This window comes from Arvicola amphibius, chromosome 12 (genome assembly GCF_903992535.2).
Source record: "Arvicola amphibius chromosome 12, mArvAmp1.2, whole genome shotgun sequence".
Lineage (NCBI taxonomy): Eukaryota > Metazoa > Chordata > Mammalia > Rodentia > Cricetidae > Arvicola > Arvicola amphibius.
This window is the reverse complement of record NC_052058.2, coordinates 68,072,460-68,089,122: the sequence shown is the minus strand read 5'-3', so window position 1 is coordinate 68,089,122 and position 16,663 is coordinate 68,072,460. Positions and strand designations below refer to the sequence as shown.

The 16,663-nt window shown below is 41.5% G+C and overlaps 1 protein-coding gene across 1 annotated transcript in view; it reads left to right on the top strand.

The window, feature by feature from the left end:
* Shcbp1l (SHC binding and spindle associated 1 like) overlaps nucleotides 1–13,650 on the top strand; it is a 35,187-nt gene extending 21,537 nt beyond the window's left edge. Inside the window, exons 7-10 of the mRNA XM_038349853.1 lie at nucleotides 3,920–4,073; nucleotides 6,454–6,704; nucleotides 7,882–8,004; nucleotides 13,399–13,650. Of these exons, the coding sequence (XP_038205781.1) occupies nucleotides 3,920–4,073; nucleotides 6,454–6,704; nucleotides 7,882–8,004; nucleotides 13,399–13,650 (780 nt within the window). The remainder of the gene's footprint in view (nucleotides 1–3,919; nucleotides 4,074–6,453; nucleotides 6,705–7,881; nucleotides 8,005–13,398) is intronic.
* Nucleotides 13,651–16,663: the final 3,013 nt, after the last annotated feature.

Below are 16,663 nucleotides of genomic sequence, written 5' to 3'. Positions count from 1 at the left end.
GCTGAAGAGATGGCTCCATTAGTAAAGGACTTGCTTGGCATACATGAGGACCTGAGTTCCAGCCTCAGAACTCATGTTAAAAAATAAAAACACTGAGTATGATGGCCTCATACTCTCAGTGCCGGGGAGGTGGAGACAGGTCTATGGGGTTTGCTGGCTAGCTAGCCTAGCTCCCTTGACAAGTTCCGCTGGCTTACAGTTCAGAGGTTTAGTCCATTATCGTCATGGTGGGAAGCATGGCAGCGTGCAGGCAGACATGGTGCTGGAGAGGGAGCTGAGAGTTCTCCATCAGATCAGCAGGCAGCAGGAAGAGAGTGACACTGGGCCTGGCTTGGGCTTCTGAAACCCCAAAGCCCACCTCCAATGACACGCTTCTTCCAACATGGCCCTATAGAGGCCATTTTCATTCAAACCACCACACCTCCCAACCCCCGGCCACAGAAGAAAAGAGTTAGAAACACATCCCCCTACACACACGCACACACACACACACACACACACACACACACACACACACACAACCCTGTCAAAATTCTGATAGGAATTACATTGAATTTATAGATTAATATGGACAGTATCATTTTTCCGGGGGAAACTCCCATCTTTAATTTTTTTCAGTTAATGGTTTGTGGTTCAGCATAAAGGCTTTCATTTCCTGGGTTTAAATTCAGTATGCTATTAAAATGGTGTATATGTTCTTAATTTCCTTTTTATAGTGTTCATTGACACAGGCTGACCTCAGACTCACAATGTAGTCAAAGGTGACCTTGAACTCCCATCTTTCTGCCTCCACTTGCCACATTCTGGGATGGCAGGCCTGTGCCACTGTGACAGGTTCGTGTGGAGCTGGAGCTGGAGCCTATGGCTTTAGACAAGCACTCTAAACCTGATTTAAATAGAATGAAGCATTACAAGGGTAAAATGAGGCACAGTCTATTAATACAGCAAAGGTTTAGATACCTCTCATTGATGAATGTACAGAAAAAAATGAGTTTTCTCAAACCAGTTTAGCTGGCTAAGCTTTTCTGGAGAACCACTTGGTAATATGCATCCAAAAGACTTCAGATATCAATACCTCTATCCATAAGTGTCTGTGTATTCCTGTGTGTGTGTGCACTTGTGTGTGAGTACACGAGAATGTATGTGGATATATGCATGTGTGTAGTTGTGTATGTATGTATGTGAGTACATGTGTGTATTCATTTGTATGTATACATGTGTGTATTTGTGTGTATGTGTCTGTTTATAACTTTCTCCTCAGCAGAAATTTTTCCAGAAGGAGTTTCTAGAAAGGTCCATCAATCAAGACTTATTTCTTGTAGCAATTTTATAATACTAAAAAGTCATAAACTATAATGTGTATGAGGAATTTATAATGCATCTATAGCTTAATATATACTTACTAGAATTTAGACTTTCCATAATAGTGAGTCAGGTCTGGTGGCACATGCTGATAATCCTAGCTATTGCACAGGCTGAAGCAGAAAGCTCAGGACCTCACTGGGCTATTGTGAGTTCCAACCCAGCCTGGCCAACTTAGCATGACCCTGTCTGAAAAACTGAAAGAAAGCTGGGGTGTAGCTCAGCAGAAGAGCACTCACCTGGCAGAGGGAAGCTCTGGGTTCAATTCCTAGGACTAGAAAGAGAGAGAGAATTCCGAACTGCATACAGTAGATGATGATATGATTTACTGGAAATTAATGTACGCATAAAGAAATATTAGAAGAGAATATCTACATAAAGGTTTTTTAAAATAAAAATTTACAAGTTAAATTTTTTCTTCATTTGCTTTGTTTGTTTTGGTTTTGGTTTTGGTTTTTCGAGACAGGGTTTCTCTGTAGCTAAGGAGTTTGTCCTGGAACTCTCTCTGCAGACCAGGCTGGCCTGAAACTCAGAGATCCACCTGCCTCTGTCTCCCAAGTGCTGAGATTAAAGGCATGTACCGCCACTGCTGAACATAGTAGATTTTTTTTTTAGAATATACTTTTAGTTTCCAAATTCTATATTTGAAGTTAATTATAGCAGGGCATAATTGCACATATCAATAATTTGAGCAATTGAAAGGCCTGGCAGGAGGATTGGGAGTTCAAAGCCAGCTGTGTTATACAAGACCCTATCCTTAAAAACATAATAAATAAATAGGCTGGGATTGGTGGTGTATTTACCACTCTAGGTGGTGGTGGGACCTAGAAGAGTGGAGCCAATGGATGCAGTGGGCTGACTTATCACACGATGGCCAGCCTTATTTAGAGCCTCAGACAATACTCTGAAGGTTAAGCGGAGTCACATGAGTATACAGTCACAAGGACTAGTCACACATGGCAAAACTTATTTTTCCATAGAGGCATATAAACAAGTAACAATAGCTAGCTCTAAGAATAATCTGAAGTGAACGCTCTCCTGTCTGCTACACCTGAGGGGCATGAAAGCCAAGAACAAGTCCGTATTTTGGAAGAAACTGAAGGGACAAAACTCTTGTCTGTTTTCTCTCAAATACTCAGAATTCTCCTCATCTGAACATGTCTCCATTCTTGGACTGTGTTCCAACAGTGGTGCATACCTTTAATCCCAGAACTCAGGAAACAGAAGTTGGAGGATCTCTGTGAGTTCAAAGCCAGGCTGGTCTACCCAGAAAGTTTCAGGTCAGCTAAGACTACAGAGTGAGGTACCGTTGGTGGAGGCTGCTCGTTAGTTCCCGGCTGCCCAGACCCAAAATAATCACACAGAAACTATATTATTTGCGATACTCTTTGGCCAATATCTTAAGCATATTTCTAGCTTGCTCTTGGATCTTAAATTAACCCATTTCTATTACTTTATATTTTACCATGAGGTTTGTGGCCTACTGGCAAGGTTCTAACTGATAGCTTGCCTCTTTCTCCTCTGGTGGCTACACAGCATCTCTCTCACTCCATCTACTTTCTCCCAGCATTCAGTTTAGTTTTCCTGCATAGCTCTATTCTACCCTAATATAGGCCAAAGCAGCTTCTTTATTCATTAACCAATGGTATTCACAGCATACTGAGGAGAATCCCATGTCAAGATACTATATCAATAAATAAGTAAACAAATGGATAAATAAATGTCATTGCTTTTTATAATAAGTAATGAAGTTCCTTCTCTATCCTTAATGCAAAGCATTAGTACTTTTTCTTTGTAACTCTAGAATCGTCAATTTATAAAAGTTATAATTTCCCCACAATTGGAAGATTATTCTGAGCTAAAGAGAACAAGGCAGGGCTGTAGATGGTTCAGTAGGAGGGGGTGCTGACAACCTGGGTTTGTTCCCCAGAACATACAGGATGATTGGAGAGAAACAACAGCCACAAGTTGTCCTTGACACATGTGCTTTCATGCATGTGCACAGACACACACACACACACACACACACACACACACACACAATCAACTAAATAAATGTTTAAAAAAAAGTAGGACTAGGCACAGTGGCACACGTCTTGACCTCAACATGAGACAGGATCTCAAGTTCCAGGATAGCCTGGGCTACTTAAGGAGACTTTGATTTAAAAAGAAAAGAAAAGAAGATGAGAACAGGAAGGAGGGGAGTAGGGGGAAAGGGAGAAGAAGGTGAGGTGGAGGTGACAGCAGCAGCAGAGGGGGGTTGGTACATAAGAAAGCACAGGGTCCAGTGTCCCTTGCCTTGTGTCTAAGGCTTGACCTTGGACCATTCACCTAATCTCACTGCTCGAGGTAATATAGAAAATGACTTCTGGCCTGTGATCCATACCCAGCCCTTGATAGAGGAATAATCATTTGTGATTATGAAGAAAATTTCACCCTTGATCTATTGACAGAATGGTACTTGTCACCAGATGAGTATGTAGGTAAGTCTTTTGGAGAACATGATGTGTCCAGGAAGTGTACTCAGGTGGCACACTGCTTTCCTCTTCCTTTCCAGGTGAAGAACTTGTCCTCAGACACACTTCTCCAGCAGCACGATGATCTGAATCTGGCTCTGGACAGTTGCTACAGTGGAGATATAGTAGTGATTTTCCCAGGAGAATATCAAGCTGCAAATCTTGCTTTGCTGACTGATGACATCACTATACAGGGTTAGTAGGCAAGCCCTTGCAGTTTTTCTTACAGCAACATAGACTTGCCAAACTGTACTGGTAAGCATATTTAATCAAGAAACCAGGAACCAGAACAGCTTATCCTTCTCAAAATCCCTATGTGCCAGCTGGGCGGTGGTGGCGCACGTCTTTAATCCCAGCACTCGGTGAGGCTGAGGCAGGCGGATCTCTGTGAGTTCGAGACCAGCCTGGTCTACAAGAGCTAGTTCCAGGACAGGCTCCAAAGCCACAGAGAAACCCTGTCTCGAAAAACCAAAAAAAAAAAAAAAAAAAAAAAATCCCTATGTGCCTTTTACAGCAAAGACCATATATTGCTTATGCTGGTCTCAAATTTTTAGGATCAAGTGGCCTTTCTCAAATAAGCTTTGTGAGTGACAGGAAATACTTGGTACACCATGATGCCCAGTGGGTCATTATATTTTCCTTTTTGGTAGTGCCTGGAATTGAACCAAGGGCGTTGTGCCTGCTCAGGCAAGCACTGTACCACTGTGCTATAGCTCCAGCCAACAGGCATTGCATTATTTTATACTCCTCTGTATATTTGTACCTAAATTTGTGTCCTGTTAGCTTTGAAAGAAGAGTATTCCCAGTGTCTGGTGAAAAGAAAATAGTAAATTTACATTCTACCTATCAGTTTTGAAAATTCAAGCAAATCTTCACTATAACAGTATTTTACCAAACAATGTGGGTAATAAGAATTACATAAGTACTTTAAAACTCAGAGAAATGCAAATCAAAACAACTCTGAGATTCCATCTTACACCTGTAAGAATGGCCAAGGTCAAAAACACTGATGACAACTTATGCTGGAGAGATTGTGGGGTAAAGGGAACACTCCTGCATTGCTGGTGGGAGTGCAAGCTGGTACAACCCCTCTGGATGTCAGTGTGGCGATTTCTCAGAAAATTAGGAAACAACCTTCATCAAGACCCAGTAATACCAGTTTTGGGTATATATTCAAAGGATGCTCAATCGTGCCACAAGGACATGTGCTCAACTATGTTCATAGCAACATTGTTTGTCATAGCCAGAACCTGGAAACAACCTAAATGTCCCTCAACCAAAGAATGGATAAAGAAAATGTGGTACATTTAAACAAGGGAGCTGTAGCTTTCTTGATGTTAAATTTTGGACAACTGCTTTGGTTAGAGCAAAATTATTGGTATGATTAATCTGATTCTCTGTCAGGTGTGTGTGTGTGTGTGTGTGTGTGTGTGTGTGTGTGTGTGTGTGTGCAACTTTTAGGGTTAGGTTCTCTCTCTGGCTTTTTGTTTGTTTGGTTGGTTTTTGGTTTGGTTTTGATTTTTCAAGACAGGGTTTCTCTGTGGCTTTGGATCCTATCCTGGAACTAGCTCTTGTAGACCAGGCTGGCCTCGAACTCACAGAGATCCGCCTGCCTCTGCCTCCCAACTGCTTGGTTTAAAAATGTGCTCCACCACCACTGCCCATGGGTTCTCTTCTTCCACCAGGTGAATTCTAGGGATAGAACTGTGGTCACTGGACAGCAAAGCACCTTTACCTGCTGAGCCATTGTTATGGTCATTAATTATGGTTTTGAAAGCAAGTTAGATGTAGTGCATTTTGTGTCTTAGACATTTGTACACAGTTATTGATTACATGAGAATGTGTAAGATTTAGAAGCTGGGTGTGTACCTCATGCCTATAATCTCAACACTAGGAAGTTGAGGCATGAACTTAAAGCTAGCCTGGGCTACATCGTGAGTTCCAGGACAGCTTGGGTTAAGAGTGAAACTTTGAAATTTTGTAATTGTTGTTGTTATTATTTTATTAAGGGAAATAACTAGTAGGATGATTATATTGAATAAATATTGTAAGTGTAGTTAGACTGGTTATAAACATAGATTTCAACATGAAGTCAACAACTTAATATTATTTTATAGGTGTGGGCAGGGAGATGGCTCAGAGGATAAAGGACTCACTGTGCAAGTGAGAGGGTCCTGAGGTCCCCTGTGCCCACACAACTAGGGATGGCAGTGGGGTACATCTGTGACCCTGGAGCTAGGGAAGTGAACTCGGATATACCCTGGAGACTTACTGGCCAGATAGTCTAATTGAAACTGTGAACTCCATGTATAACAATAGACCTTCTCTCACATAATGAGGTAGAGAATAGTGGGGGAAGATACTTAACCTCCACATGCACAGGGCACAGCTACACACATTCACGCATATGTGAGTACACAAGATCCCTTTATAGATAGCCATTTAGTTAAGAGTGAATGTTTGTATATATGTGTCTGTATATAAAACTAGATAAAAATAACAGAAATAGCATATTATTGAATGACTAAAGAACTTTAAATTATTGTGTTACAATTTGTTTTTGTCTCTGCATCAGGAGTTGGAAAGAGAGAAGAAATTATGATTACTTCCGAACCTTCACATGACAGTTTTGTGGTATCCAAAGCAGATAATGTGAAATTAATGCAGCTCTCCTTGATACAACAAGGGACAGTAGATGGCATTGTGGTGGTAGAGTCTGGTCACTTGACTCTGGAAAACTGCCTGTTGAAGTGTGAAGGAACAGGAGTGTGCGTTCTTACAGGGGCTTCATTGACAATCACAGACAGTGAAATCACTGGTGCCCAGGTATCCCCTTCTAGAAACAGTACAGCTTTATATGACTGTGTGTGATAACTGGGAGTGATCGTAACTTAAAAACAAAATATAACAGTGGTGTGCATGTCTGGGCATGTGAGTGTGCATATGCACATCTCATGGAACATGTGTGGAGGTCAGAGACAGCCTTGGGTATGAATCCTTGCCTTCTACCTTGTTTGAAACAGGGTGTCTATAATTAAAATTGCCTTGTTTTTATTATTATTTGTGTGTGTGTGTGTTTGTGCAAGCTCAGGCTTTGTGTGCTTTGTCTTCAAGTACATGCATATATCAGTTTTTAGTTATTGCTTCTCCCTTTCTACCATGGGCTCTGAGTGCTGTTCACTGCTGCTGCACCCACCAAACTAGTTGACATGTGACCATCTAGGGCAGTGGTTCTCAACCTGTGGGTTGCAACCCGAGAGGGTCGCATATCAGATCTTTATTTACATAAGACCCCGAGAGGGTCACATATCAGATCTTTATTTACATTATGATCCCAAGAGGGTCGCATATCAGATCTTTATATTATGATTCATAAGAGTAGCCAAATTACAGTTACAAAGTAGCTATGAAATAATTTTATGGTTGGGGGTCATCACAATGTCTGTACGTGTTGAAGGGTTGCAGCATGCGGGAGGTTGAGAACCAGTGATCTAGACCTTCTCCTCGCTGCCTCCAGTGTCAGCACGGAAGCACTGGACTAGACAACACATTCTCACGCCCAGCTTTTCCACTCGTTCTTATGGTTTCAATTCGGGTTCTCACGCTTACACAAGTGTTTTTCCAGCCAGTCCCCAAAAGACTGTTTTTATCTTTCCACACAACTAGATTAACTCATCTCAGTAAGCGGGAGACACGGGGCTAGGAAGCTGCCTCATGGCTAGGAGTGCACTGCTCTATCTCCCAGAAGGCATGTCAGCTCTTCTACAGAACCCACACACGAGCTCACAGGTGGTTTGGCGCCGTCTGTACTCTGTGAGCACCTTCAGTAGCATAGTGTGTCTATGGACACACATAAACACCTTCAGTAGCATAGTGTGTCTATGGACACACATAAACAAGCTTGCATAACTAAAAATAATGTCAGGCATGGTGGCATACACTTGCAATTCCTGCTGCTAGGTGGAAACATTTTGTAACTTGCATTGTTTGCTTTGAATTTCAGGGTGCTGGTGTTGAACTGTATCCTGGGAGCATAGCCATTTTGGAAGGGAATGAGATTCATCACTGTAATAATCTCAGAACCAGTGACAGTTCCAAAAGTACCTTAGGTGGCGTTAGCATGAAGGTATTGTCTCAGCACTTTTATTTTTGTTTTGAGGCCGGGTCTCACTATGTAGCCCTACTAGCCTGGAACTCTATGTAGACCAGGTTAGTCTCACAAAGACTTACCTGCCTCTGCTTCCCGAGTGCTGGGGTTAAAGGTGTGCCTTAGTTCATACTGTAGAACTGTTCTAAGAGTTTTAGATAGTCAGGTCTTAGTTCCCTTTGCTGTGGCTGTGATAAAACACTCTGACAAAAGCAATTCAAGAGAAGAAGAGTTTATTTAGCTCACAGTTCAATGATACAGTGTGTGGTGGGGGGGCAAAGCTGCTGCAGGGTCAAAGCAGTAAGAGCCAGAGGCAGCTGGTCATAGTGCATCCACAATCTTAAGTAGTTGAATGTGTATGTTCAGCTTGATTTCTCCTTTCTGTGAAGTCTAGTACTTAACCCAGGAAAAGGGGCCACCTTTTAGGATGGGTCCTCCCATCTCTATTAACCCAAGCAGTATATCCCTCACTGGCACAACCAGAGGCTGAAGAATCCCTCCAGTATGCCTGGAGGCTTAGTAATTCTCTCTAGTTAAAAATTAATATTTCACAAATGTTAAAATAGTAATAATCTTGTTTAAATGCTATTTCTATTTTATTTTTTTACATTAATCATAAACTGATTGACCTACTAGCTGAGGCTTCTTATTAACTCTTTTTTAATATTTATTTATTTATTTATTTATTATGTATACAATATTCTGTCTGTGTGTATTTCTGCAGGCCAGAAGAGGACACCAGACCCCATTATAGATGGTTGTGAGCTACCATGTGGTTGCTGGGAGTTGAACTCAGAACCTTTAGAAGAGCAGGCAATGCTCTTAACCTCTGAGCCACCTCTCCAGCCCCCTTCTTATTAACTCTTATAACTTACATTAGGCCATTATTCTTATCTGCTTTAGCTACATGGCTCAGTATCTCTTTCAGTGGCATAGTCACATCTTGCTTCTTCTGTGTCTGGACAGGACTGTAGAGGGAGCTTCCCTCTTCCTAGAATTCTCCTGTTCTCATTGACCCACCTATACTTCCTGCCTGGCTGTAGTAGGGTGCAACTCTGTAGTGTTGAAGCGGCAGGCTGCGTTCCCACCCGGCTAGCTTAGCCCCGGAAATAACAACACATAAATTGTATTCTTTTAAACACTGCTTGGCCTATTAGCTCTAGCCTCTTATTGGCTAATTCTCACATCTTGTTTTAACCCATATTCAGTAATCTGTGTAGCACCACGAGGTGGTGTCTTACCAGGAGAGATCTTAACCTGTGTCTGTCTAGGAGAGGAGAGGCATGGCAACTGCCTGAGGCAGCTGCCTAACTTCCCTTCTTCCCAGCATTCTGTTCTGTCTACTCTGCCTACCTAATTTTCCGTCCTATTAAAGGGCCAAGGCACTTTTCTTTATTAACCAATAAAAGTAACACATAGACAGATGACCCACCTATATCACCTGGCCAATCAGTGTTTATTTAAAACATAATTGACAGAATATAGACAATTGTTCTGCACCACTTCCCCTCTTTTTTTAAAAAACAAGAACATCCATAGTCCATTTTTTTGGGAATGTGGGCATAGTTTTCTAGGCTACTTCCTGCTGGTTGGGGGCACTGATAATCTTATGGGGACCTAAGGAATATTTAGAATTGTGATCAAGTCCTGACTGGAGTATCCTGTGAGTCTTGATCATCTCAGGCAGCATCTTGAATCTGTTCTGGATGTAGAACATATGGGCCATCTGTTCCTACAGGAGCTTTCTCAGGGGGGTCTTTCTTGATCAAACATGATTTTTTTTTTAACTCAGAATGAATCTACAGCCTCTCATTTCCTGTGGAAACAAAAGCAAAATCTTTTCTCCAAAGTAACATAACTTTTGACTTTAATTTTCAAAATACCTATCTTGGATTAATTCAGCAGCATTTATAAGCAAATATCTTTTAGCAGCTGTTGCTCCTTCCTCAGCAGTCAAACACTTCAAAGAGAGCATGATAACATACAGTATCAAGATTCTCTGTGTATTTTTCATCTTTACGTGGTTTTATTTTAACCTCTATTTATTTATTTATTTATTTTATTATGTATACAGTATTCTGACTTTATATATGTTGGCAAGCCAGAAGAAGGCACAGATGGTTGTGAGTTACCATGTGGTTGCTGGGAATTGAACTCAGGACCTTTGGAAGAGCAGTTAGTGCTCTTAACCTCTGAGCCATCATCTCTTCAGCCCTATTTCTTTTATTTTTACTTTTACTTTTAGAGACAGGTTCTCTGTATATCTTTGGCTGTCCTGGAACTCCCTCTGTAGACCAGGATGTCTTTGAACTCAGAGATCCACCTGCCTCTGCCTCCCAAATGCTGGGATTAAAGGTGTGTGCTGCCACACCTGAACTCACAGAGGTCTGCCTGCCTCTGCCTTCCAAGTGTTGTGATTAAAGGTATGTTCCACCACACCCAACTACTCTTTTTTAAGTCTCTTTAAACTTTTTTTTTCTCTCCCAAGCCTGCATATATTTTTAACACATTGTAAAACATTTAGAGGTTTCTTCAACTTTGACTCTTTCTTTTACTGTATATTTTTCTTTTTCTGACCACATGAGTCTTTAATTTGCTAAGCAGTATGGCTAGAATTAAAGTCTTTGACAGCTGGATCCGGCCCATTCCTTAGCTTTCTGATATTCCAGCGTCATGGTGGAGGTACTGGCCAGAGCCATGTTTATTGCTACAACTCTATGGCGTTTCAAGGTTCCTGCCACCAACAGAAAGCATGCGGTCAGCTTTTCATCAACACCATTTAAGTGTTTTGTGGCAGGACCTCTTAAAAGAGCTGCAAGGTTTTTCAGCTAAAGCTGAGTCAGGAAGCCTCTCTTAAATGAGAGCACTTGCCTCTAGCAAGCAGAGTCCATCTGAGAAAATGCTGCTATCAATAAGCCATGCTTAACTCTTATTTTTTTTTTTTTTTTTTTTAGAATTACTTCCCAAGCTCTGTCAGGCTTTATGTGGATGCAGCCGTCCACACATTGGGCACCATTTGTTGTCTGAGGTCTCTGTCCTGCCCAGTTCCCGCAGTCGTTAAGTCCCAAAGAAATCACACAGAGGTCTATATTAATCATAAACTGATTGGCCCATTAGCTGAGGCTTCCTATTAACTCTTATAACTTACATTAGCCCATTATTCTTATCTGTGTTAGCCACACGGCTCAGCACCTTTCCAGCAGTGTAGTCACATCTTCTTCTTCTGTGTCTGGACAGGACTGCAGCTATTTCTATTTTAAAAGGAATCACACATAAAACAAATGATAGGTGAGGGGACTCAGACCTGTCCTGGCCCCCACAGTGTAGACTGAACTCAGTGGTTATGCATACATACTAGTGAGCACTCCCACTGAGTTTGTCCCCATCGTATTTTGAGACAGTTGGCCTGGTAGTCTATAGCCTAATCAGGTCTTAAATTACAGTCCTCCTGCATCAGCCTTCTGAGTAACTGAGATCACAGGCCACTAGGCCCAGCATAAAGTAATTTTGAATATGAGAAAGTAGGTGGACTTTGCTCTTATGTAATAGTTTTTATTGGCAAGGATTGTAATACAGTTTTGAAAGTAAAGCAAATAGAGTATTTTTTTTGATTTTTCGAGACAGGGTTTCTCTGTGGCTTTAGAGCCTGTCCTGGAACTAGCTCTTGTAGACCACGCTGGTCTCGAACTCACAGAGATCTGCCTGCCTCTGCCTCCCGAGTGCTGGGATTAAAGGCGTGCGCCACCACCGCCCGGCTAAGCAAATAGAGTATTGTGGGCAGGCCTGTAATCCTAGCACTTAGGAGGTAGAGCCAGGTAGGTCAGGAGTTCAAGATCACCTTTAGCTACATAATGGGTTATATATGAGATTGTGTCTCAAGTATCCCATCCACAAAGCAAATTAAGAGAATAATATAAGAAACACTTTTGAGGTGAAATGTAGTATGCATTCCTATAAATACCAACACTCAAGAGGCTGAGCAGGGAGGACTGGTGTGAATTCCAGGCCTGCCTGAATGAGTAATATAACGGATAGCAGGCTAGCCAGAGGTATATGAGGAGAGCCTTTCTTGGAAAGAAAGAAGGGGAAGGAAGGAGAGAAAGGAGGGCTGTGGGCGGGAAAAACTAGGAGTGAGGAAGGGAATAAAGGCCACTCTTGGCCAGGTGTGGTTACACACACCTTTAATCCCATTATTCTGGAGGCAAAGGCAGAGGCAGGTGGGTCTCTTAGTTGGGAGCCAGCCTGGTCTACCAGTGAGTTCCAAATCAGCTAAGGCTACCTAGTAAGACTTTGTCTCAATAAAACTCAGATTTGGGTTTTCAGAATATAGTCTACAGCAGACCACCTATCCCACCAATGCCCCTGCAGGTTTTCAACATCAGTCAGATAAGGAAGAATGGTACATGGAAGATCAATTTTCAAAAGCCTAATAGATCTTAAAATACCTTAAATTTCATGACCATTGGTGTTTTGCCTGCATGTACGTCTGTGTGAGGGTGTCAGAAGCCCTGGAACTGTAGATACAGACAGGGTGAGCTGCCATGTGGGTGCTGGAAATTGACCCCGGGTGCTCTGGAAGAGCAACCAGTGCTCTTAACCACTGAGCCACCTCTCAAGCTCCATTTTGTTGTTGTTTCTGTTCTTAAATAATTTTCAGTTGTTCAGAAATATTGGGTTGTATCATGACCACTCTTAACCACTCTTGCAGAGATACACCCTAGTTACCAATTCAATAGGTTAGAGTGAAGCCTGAAAATTGGTCAGTTTCCAAAGGGACGCTAAAATTGCTGGTCACTCCCTAAAACATAATCCCACTGCTTACAGTGACCATAGAACAGCACATCACTGACATCGTGTGGTGGCTTGCTGGAACTGCAGCATCCTGCCAGAAAGCAGAGGCAGGATTGCAAAAAACAGCAAAATTCAAAATCCCTGTAGATTTTGAGCCTTACTCCTCAGTGAGATCCCATCCAAGTCCCCTGTGTAATATGTTAACCTGAAACACATTCTGTATCTACAATAAATGAGTGAAGATACTCCATTATAATTGTTTAAAGAAAGAGCATTCCACTTAGGTGGCAGCCTGTCTTTACCAAGTCATGCTGTTTCACTGGCCTCTTGTATTCTTCCGTAACACATTACCTACCTAGAATCATTTCGTGCTTAATCATGTTGTAGATATTAACAGGCTGCATCCCCTATCTAGAATTATTTGTATCAGTTTGGATAAAAACTTAATACACATTTGTTTGGCACTAACTCTTGTAGCTTTAAAAACCCTGGTGACTTTAGAGTAAGTTCCTGTGCCATCTTGTTCTTGTTTTCTTTGTATCAGAATTACTGAATAGCTGACTTTCTCCAATAATTTAACAGGTTCTTCCAGCACCCAAACTGAAGATGACTAACAATCATATCTACAACAACAATGGCTATGGAGTGAGCATTCTTCAGCCATCGGAACAGTTCTTTATTGTAGCAGAAGCAGCTCTCAACAAAGGGGCTGCTTCAGGAGATAAAAAGGATGACAAAATCCTCTCCAAAGTCATGCAAACTCTGAATGTGGAAATGAACAACAACAGGATAGAAGCAAACCTAAAGGGGGATATTAGGATAGTCACTGGCTAAGGCATCTGGATAGGTGTTCCTATTTTATAGTTCAGAAATGTAATAAATTATTTATCACACAGAAATTGTAGTTTAAATTCAAAGATTAAAACATTTAAATGCTTTCACTGAATTATTTGTCTTAATGTATTTTTTAAGATACTGTAGACTCATTAAGATGAGTCATGCCATAGAATTTACTTAGCTACAAGTGTAGCTGAGGCGTTGGGGATGTACTTCAGTAGGTAAAGTGCTGGCCTAGCGGGCATAAAGCCCTGGGTTCTAGCACCAGCACCACAAACCTGCATGGTAGTGTGTGCCTATAATCCCAGTACTAGGGATATGAAAATAGGACAATCAGGACAGTCAAGGTCAGCCAGTGCTACAGGAAGTGTTGAGACCAGCCTGGGCTACATTCCATTTTTCCTTTTCCAACCCTGAAGACCATTTTGACTAGAATAGGCTCACCTGAATAACCCAGAATGATCTCAGGGACCTTAACCTAAATCACATTGAACCTTGCATTTAAGAAAATATGTACTGACAGTTCTGAGGACTAGGACTATTTGATGGACCATTATTTTGTCGATAATCTGTTGAATTATCTCAGATCAAGAAAAAACCAAGCTAGCTAAAATATAGATCAAGTTTATTATTATTATAAGGGGCAAACTCACAAAATGAGAACGAGAAGTCCAAGCTCAGCAATACAGAGCAGGAGCCAGAGAGCATGAACCTCGGGCCGCCTGGTTTATCTCCAGGTACCCAGAAAGGCCACGCCCTAAATTGGTCCCAACTCTTAAAGATAATTGGTTGACCAAGATTCCCCATCAGTAATTTTTTCAGTCATTGGGAGTCTAAACTTAGATAAATTTGTTCCAAAAAGGACCAAGACACAGCTTTTTGTGTGTATATCAAAGACCTAAGCATTACATATACTAAGCACACATTCTACCATTGTCACATTATTCCTTGTGCTGGCCAGTGTTTTGTTAACTTGAACCTCAATAGAGAAAATCTTTTTGCCAGGTAGCAAGCCTGTGGAGCATCTTGGCTAATGATTGGTGGAGGAGGGCCCAGCCCATTGTGAGTGATGTCACTCCCAGGCAGGGGTCCTGGATGGTATAGGAAGGTTTCCTTCAGACTTCTACTTCCTTACTGACTTCCTTCATAACCCTTCAACCCCAAGTTGTTTTGGGCCAGTTTCCACAGCAACAGAATGCACCCCCAAATCCTCTGTAGATTCTAACTTAACTAAAAGATGACCTCATAATTCTCTCCAGTTGTTTGCACTGGCTTTAAGTTGTTTAAGACCTCATCCAGACTTTAAGTGTGTTAGTGAAGGAACTCACTGGCTGGGTCCAGTGCCCATTCCAACTTTGGAGGTCCCCTACAAACATATACTCTCGGGTGAGCATACAACAAAAAGTAACAAAATCATAGTTCATTAGTCGGTCCTGGACACAACCATTCACTGCCACAGGCTTCCCTGTATAAGGTGAGTAGAAGTCTTCCACACAACAGCTAAATCCTGCCAAATCACTCAAGTCTGACAAAATGCAATGCTGATTCAGTAAAGCCCCACCATTCTTGAGTATATCTAGTTAAAGCCACGTTAAAGGCATACAGACCCATCCTTGCATTTTTTTTGTCTTAACAGTAATTTAAACCTCAACTTTGTCAAATACAATTTTATTAACTTTAAGCCACTTCTGGTATCCTTTATATTCTGACTTCAATGTTTGGCTACCTGCCATCTGAACAGATCTGAAGGGAACCCTTCACTTCCTCTTGCACATTTCTTAAGTACAGCTTCACCCGCACTCATCACTGGTAGCTTTCACACTCCCCACCCAGCCTACATTTCAAACACGACTGCCTAAAACTGGTGTTTTCAATACTTTCACTTTTTCCAGTAGGGTGGTAACTGCCAAAATACCATACATAAAAGTACGAGGAGCTAGGTGGTGGTGACTGCACTTTTGATCCCAGCAGTCAGGAGGCAGAAATGGGCAGATCTCAGTTCAAGGGCAGCTTGATCTATGGAGAATCCCAGGACTGTTTGAAAACCCTGTCTCAAAAAAGTGAGGCCACCCACTATTCAAACTGCTTGCTCTAATTGGTACTTCATCCTCAAGTGAAAAAAAGATCACTGCTTTGTGCAGCAGCCAACACATCAACTGTAACCTCCAAATATGAAACATCCTTCAAGACACAACAATACCACTTTTGGGCATATATCCAAAGGATGCTCAACCCTGCCACAAGGACATGTGCTCAGCTATGTTCATAGAAGCTTTGTTTGTCATAGCCAGAACCTGGAAACAACCTAAATGCCCCTCGACTGAAGAATGGATAAGGAAAATGTGGTACATTTACACAATGGAGTACTACACAGAAGAAAAAAATAACATCTTAAATTTTCCAGACAAATGGAGCTAGAAAACATCGAGGTAACCCAAACCCAGAAAGACACTCATAAGTGGTTTTTAAACACAAAGAAAACCAGCCCAGAAGTCATAATCCCAGAGAACCTAGACAACGAGACATACATAGATCTAATCTACATGTTAAGTAGAAAAAGACAGGATCTCCTGAGTAAATTAGGTGCACTGGGGACCTTAGAAGATTGAAGAGGAGGGAAGCAACAGGGAGGGGAGCAGAGAAAAATGTAGCTAAATAAAAATCACTAAAAATTTAAGGAAAAATAAGTGGCATTAGCTGTACTATGGAGAATGTATTGGGTGCAGGATCAATTAAGATGTTTTATGAACAAGAATAGCCAGGATATAGAAATTAGTTTTTAAGGGCACAGATAAAAAAATTCTAACTAGATCAAACATGCAACTAAACAGCTAAACACTGCGTCCATACACACAGAAATGGCAAATTGGAGATGACAAATTGTAACAGACTTAAGAATCTAAAAGCACCTATGCTGTGATAGGAAAGTAGCTCATTGGGAAAACATGCCTCAACATCATAAAACCAGAGGATGGATAAAGATTTTTAAAAAGCGTGCCCAATCATCCCA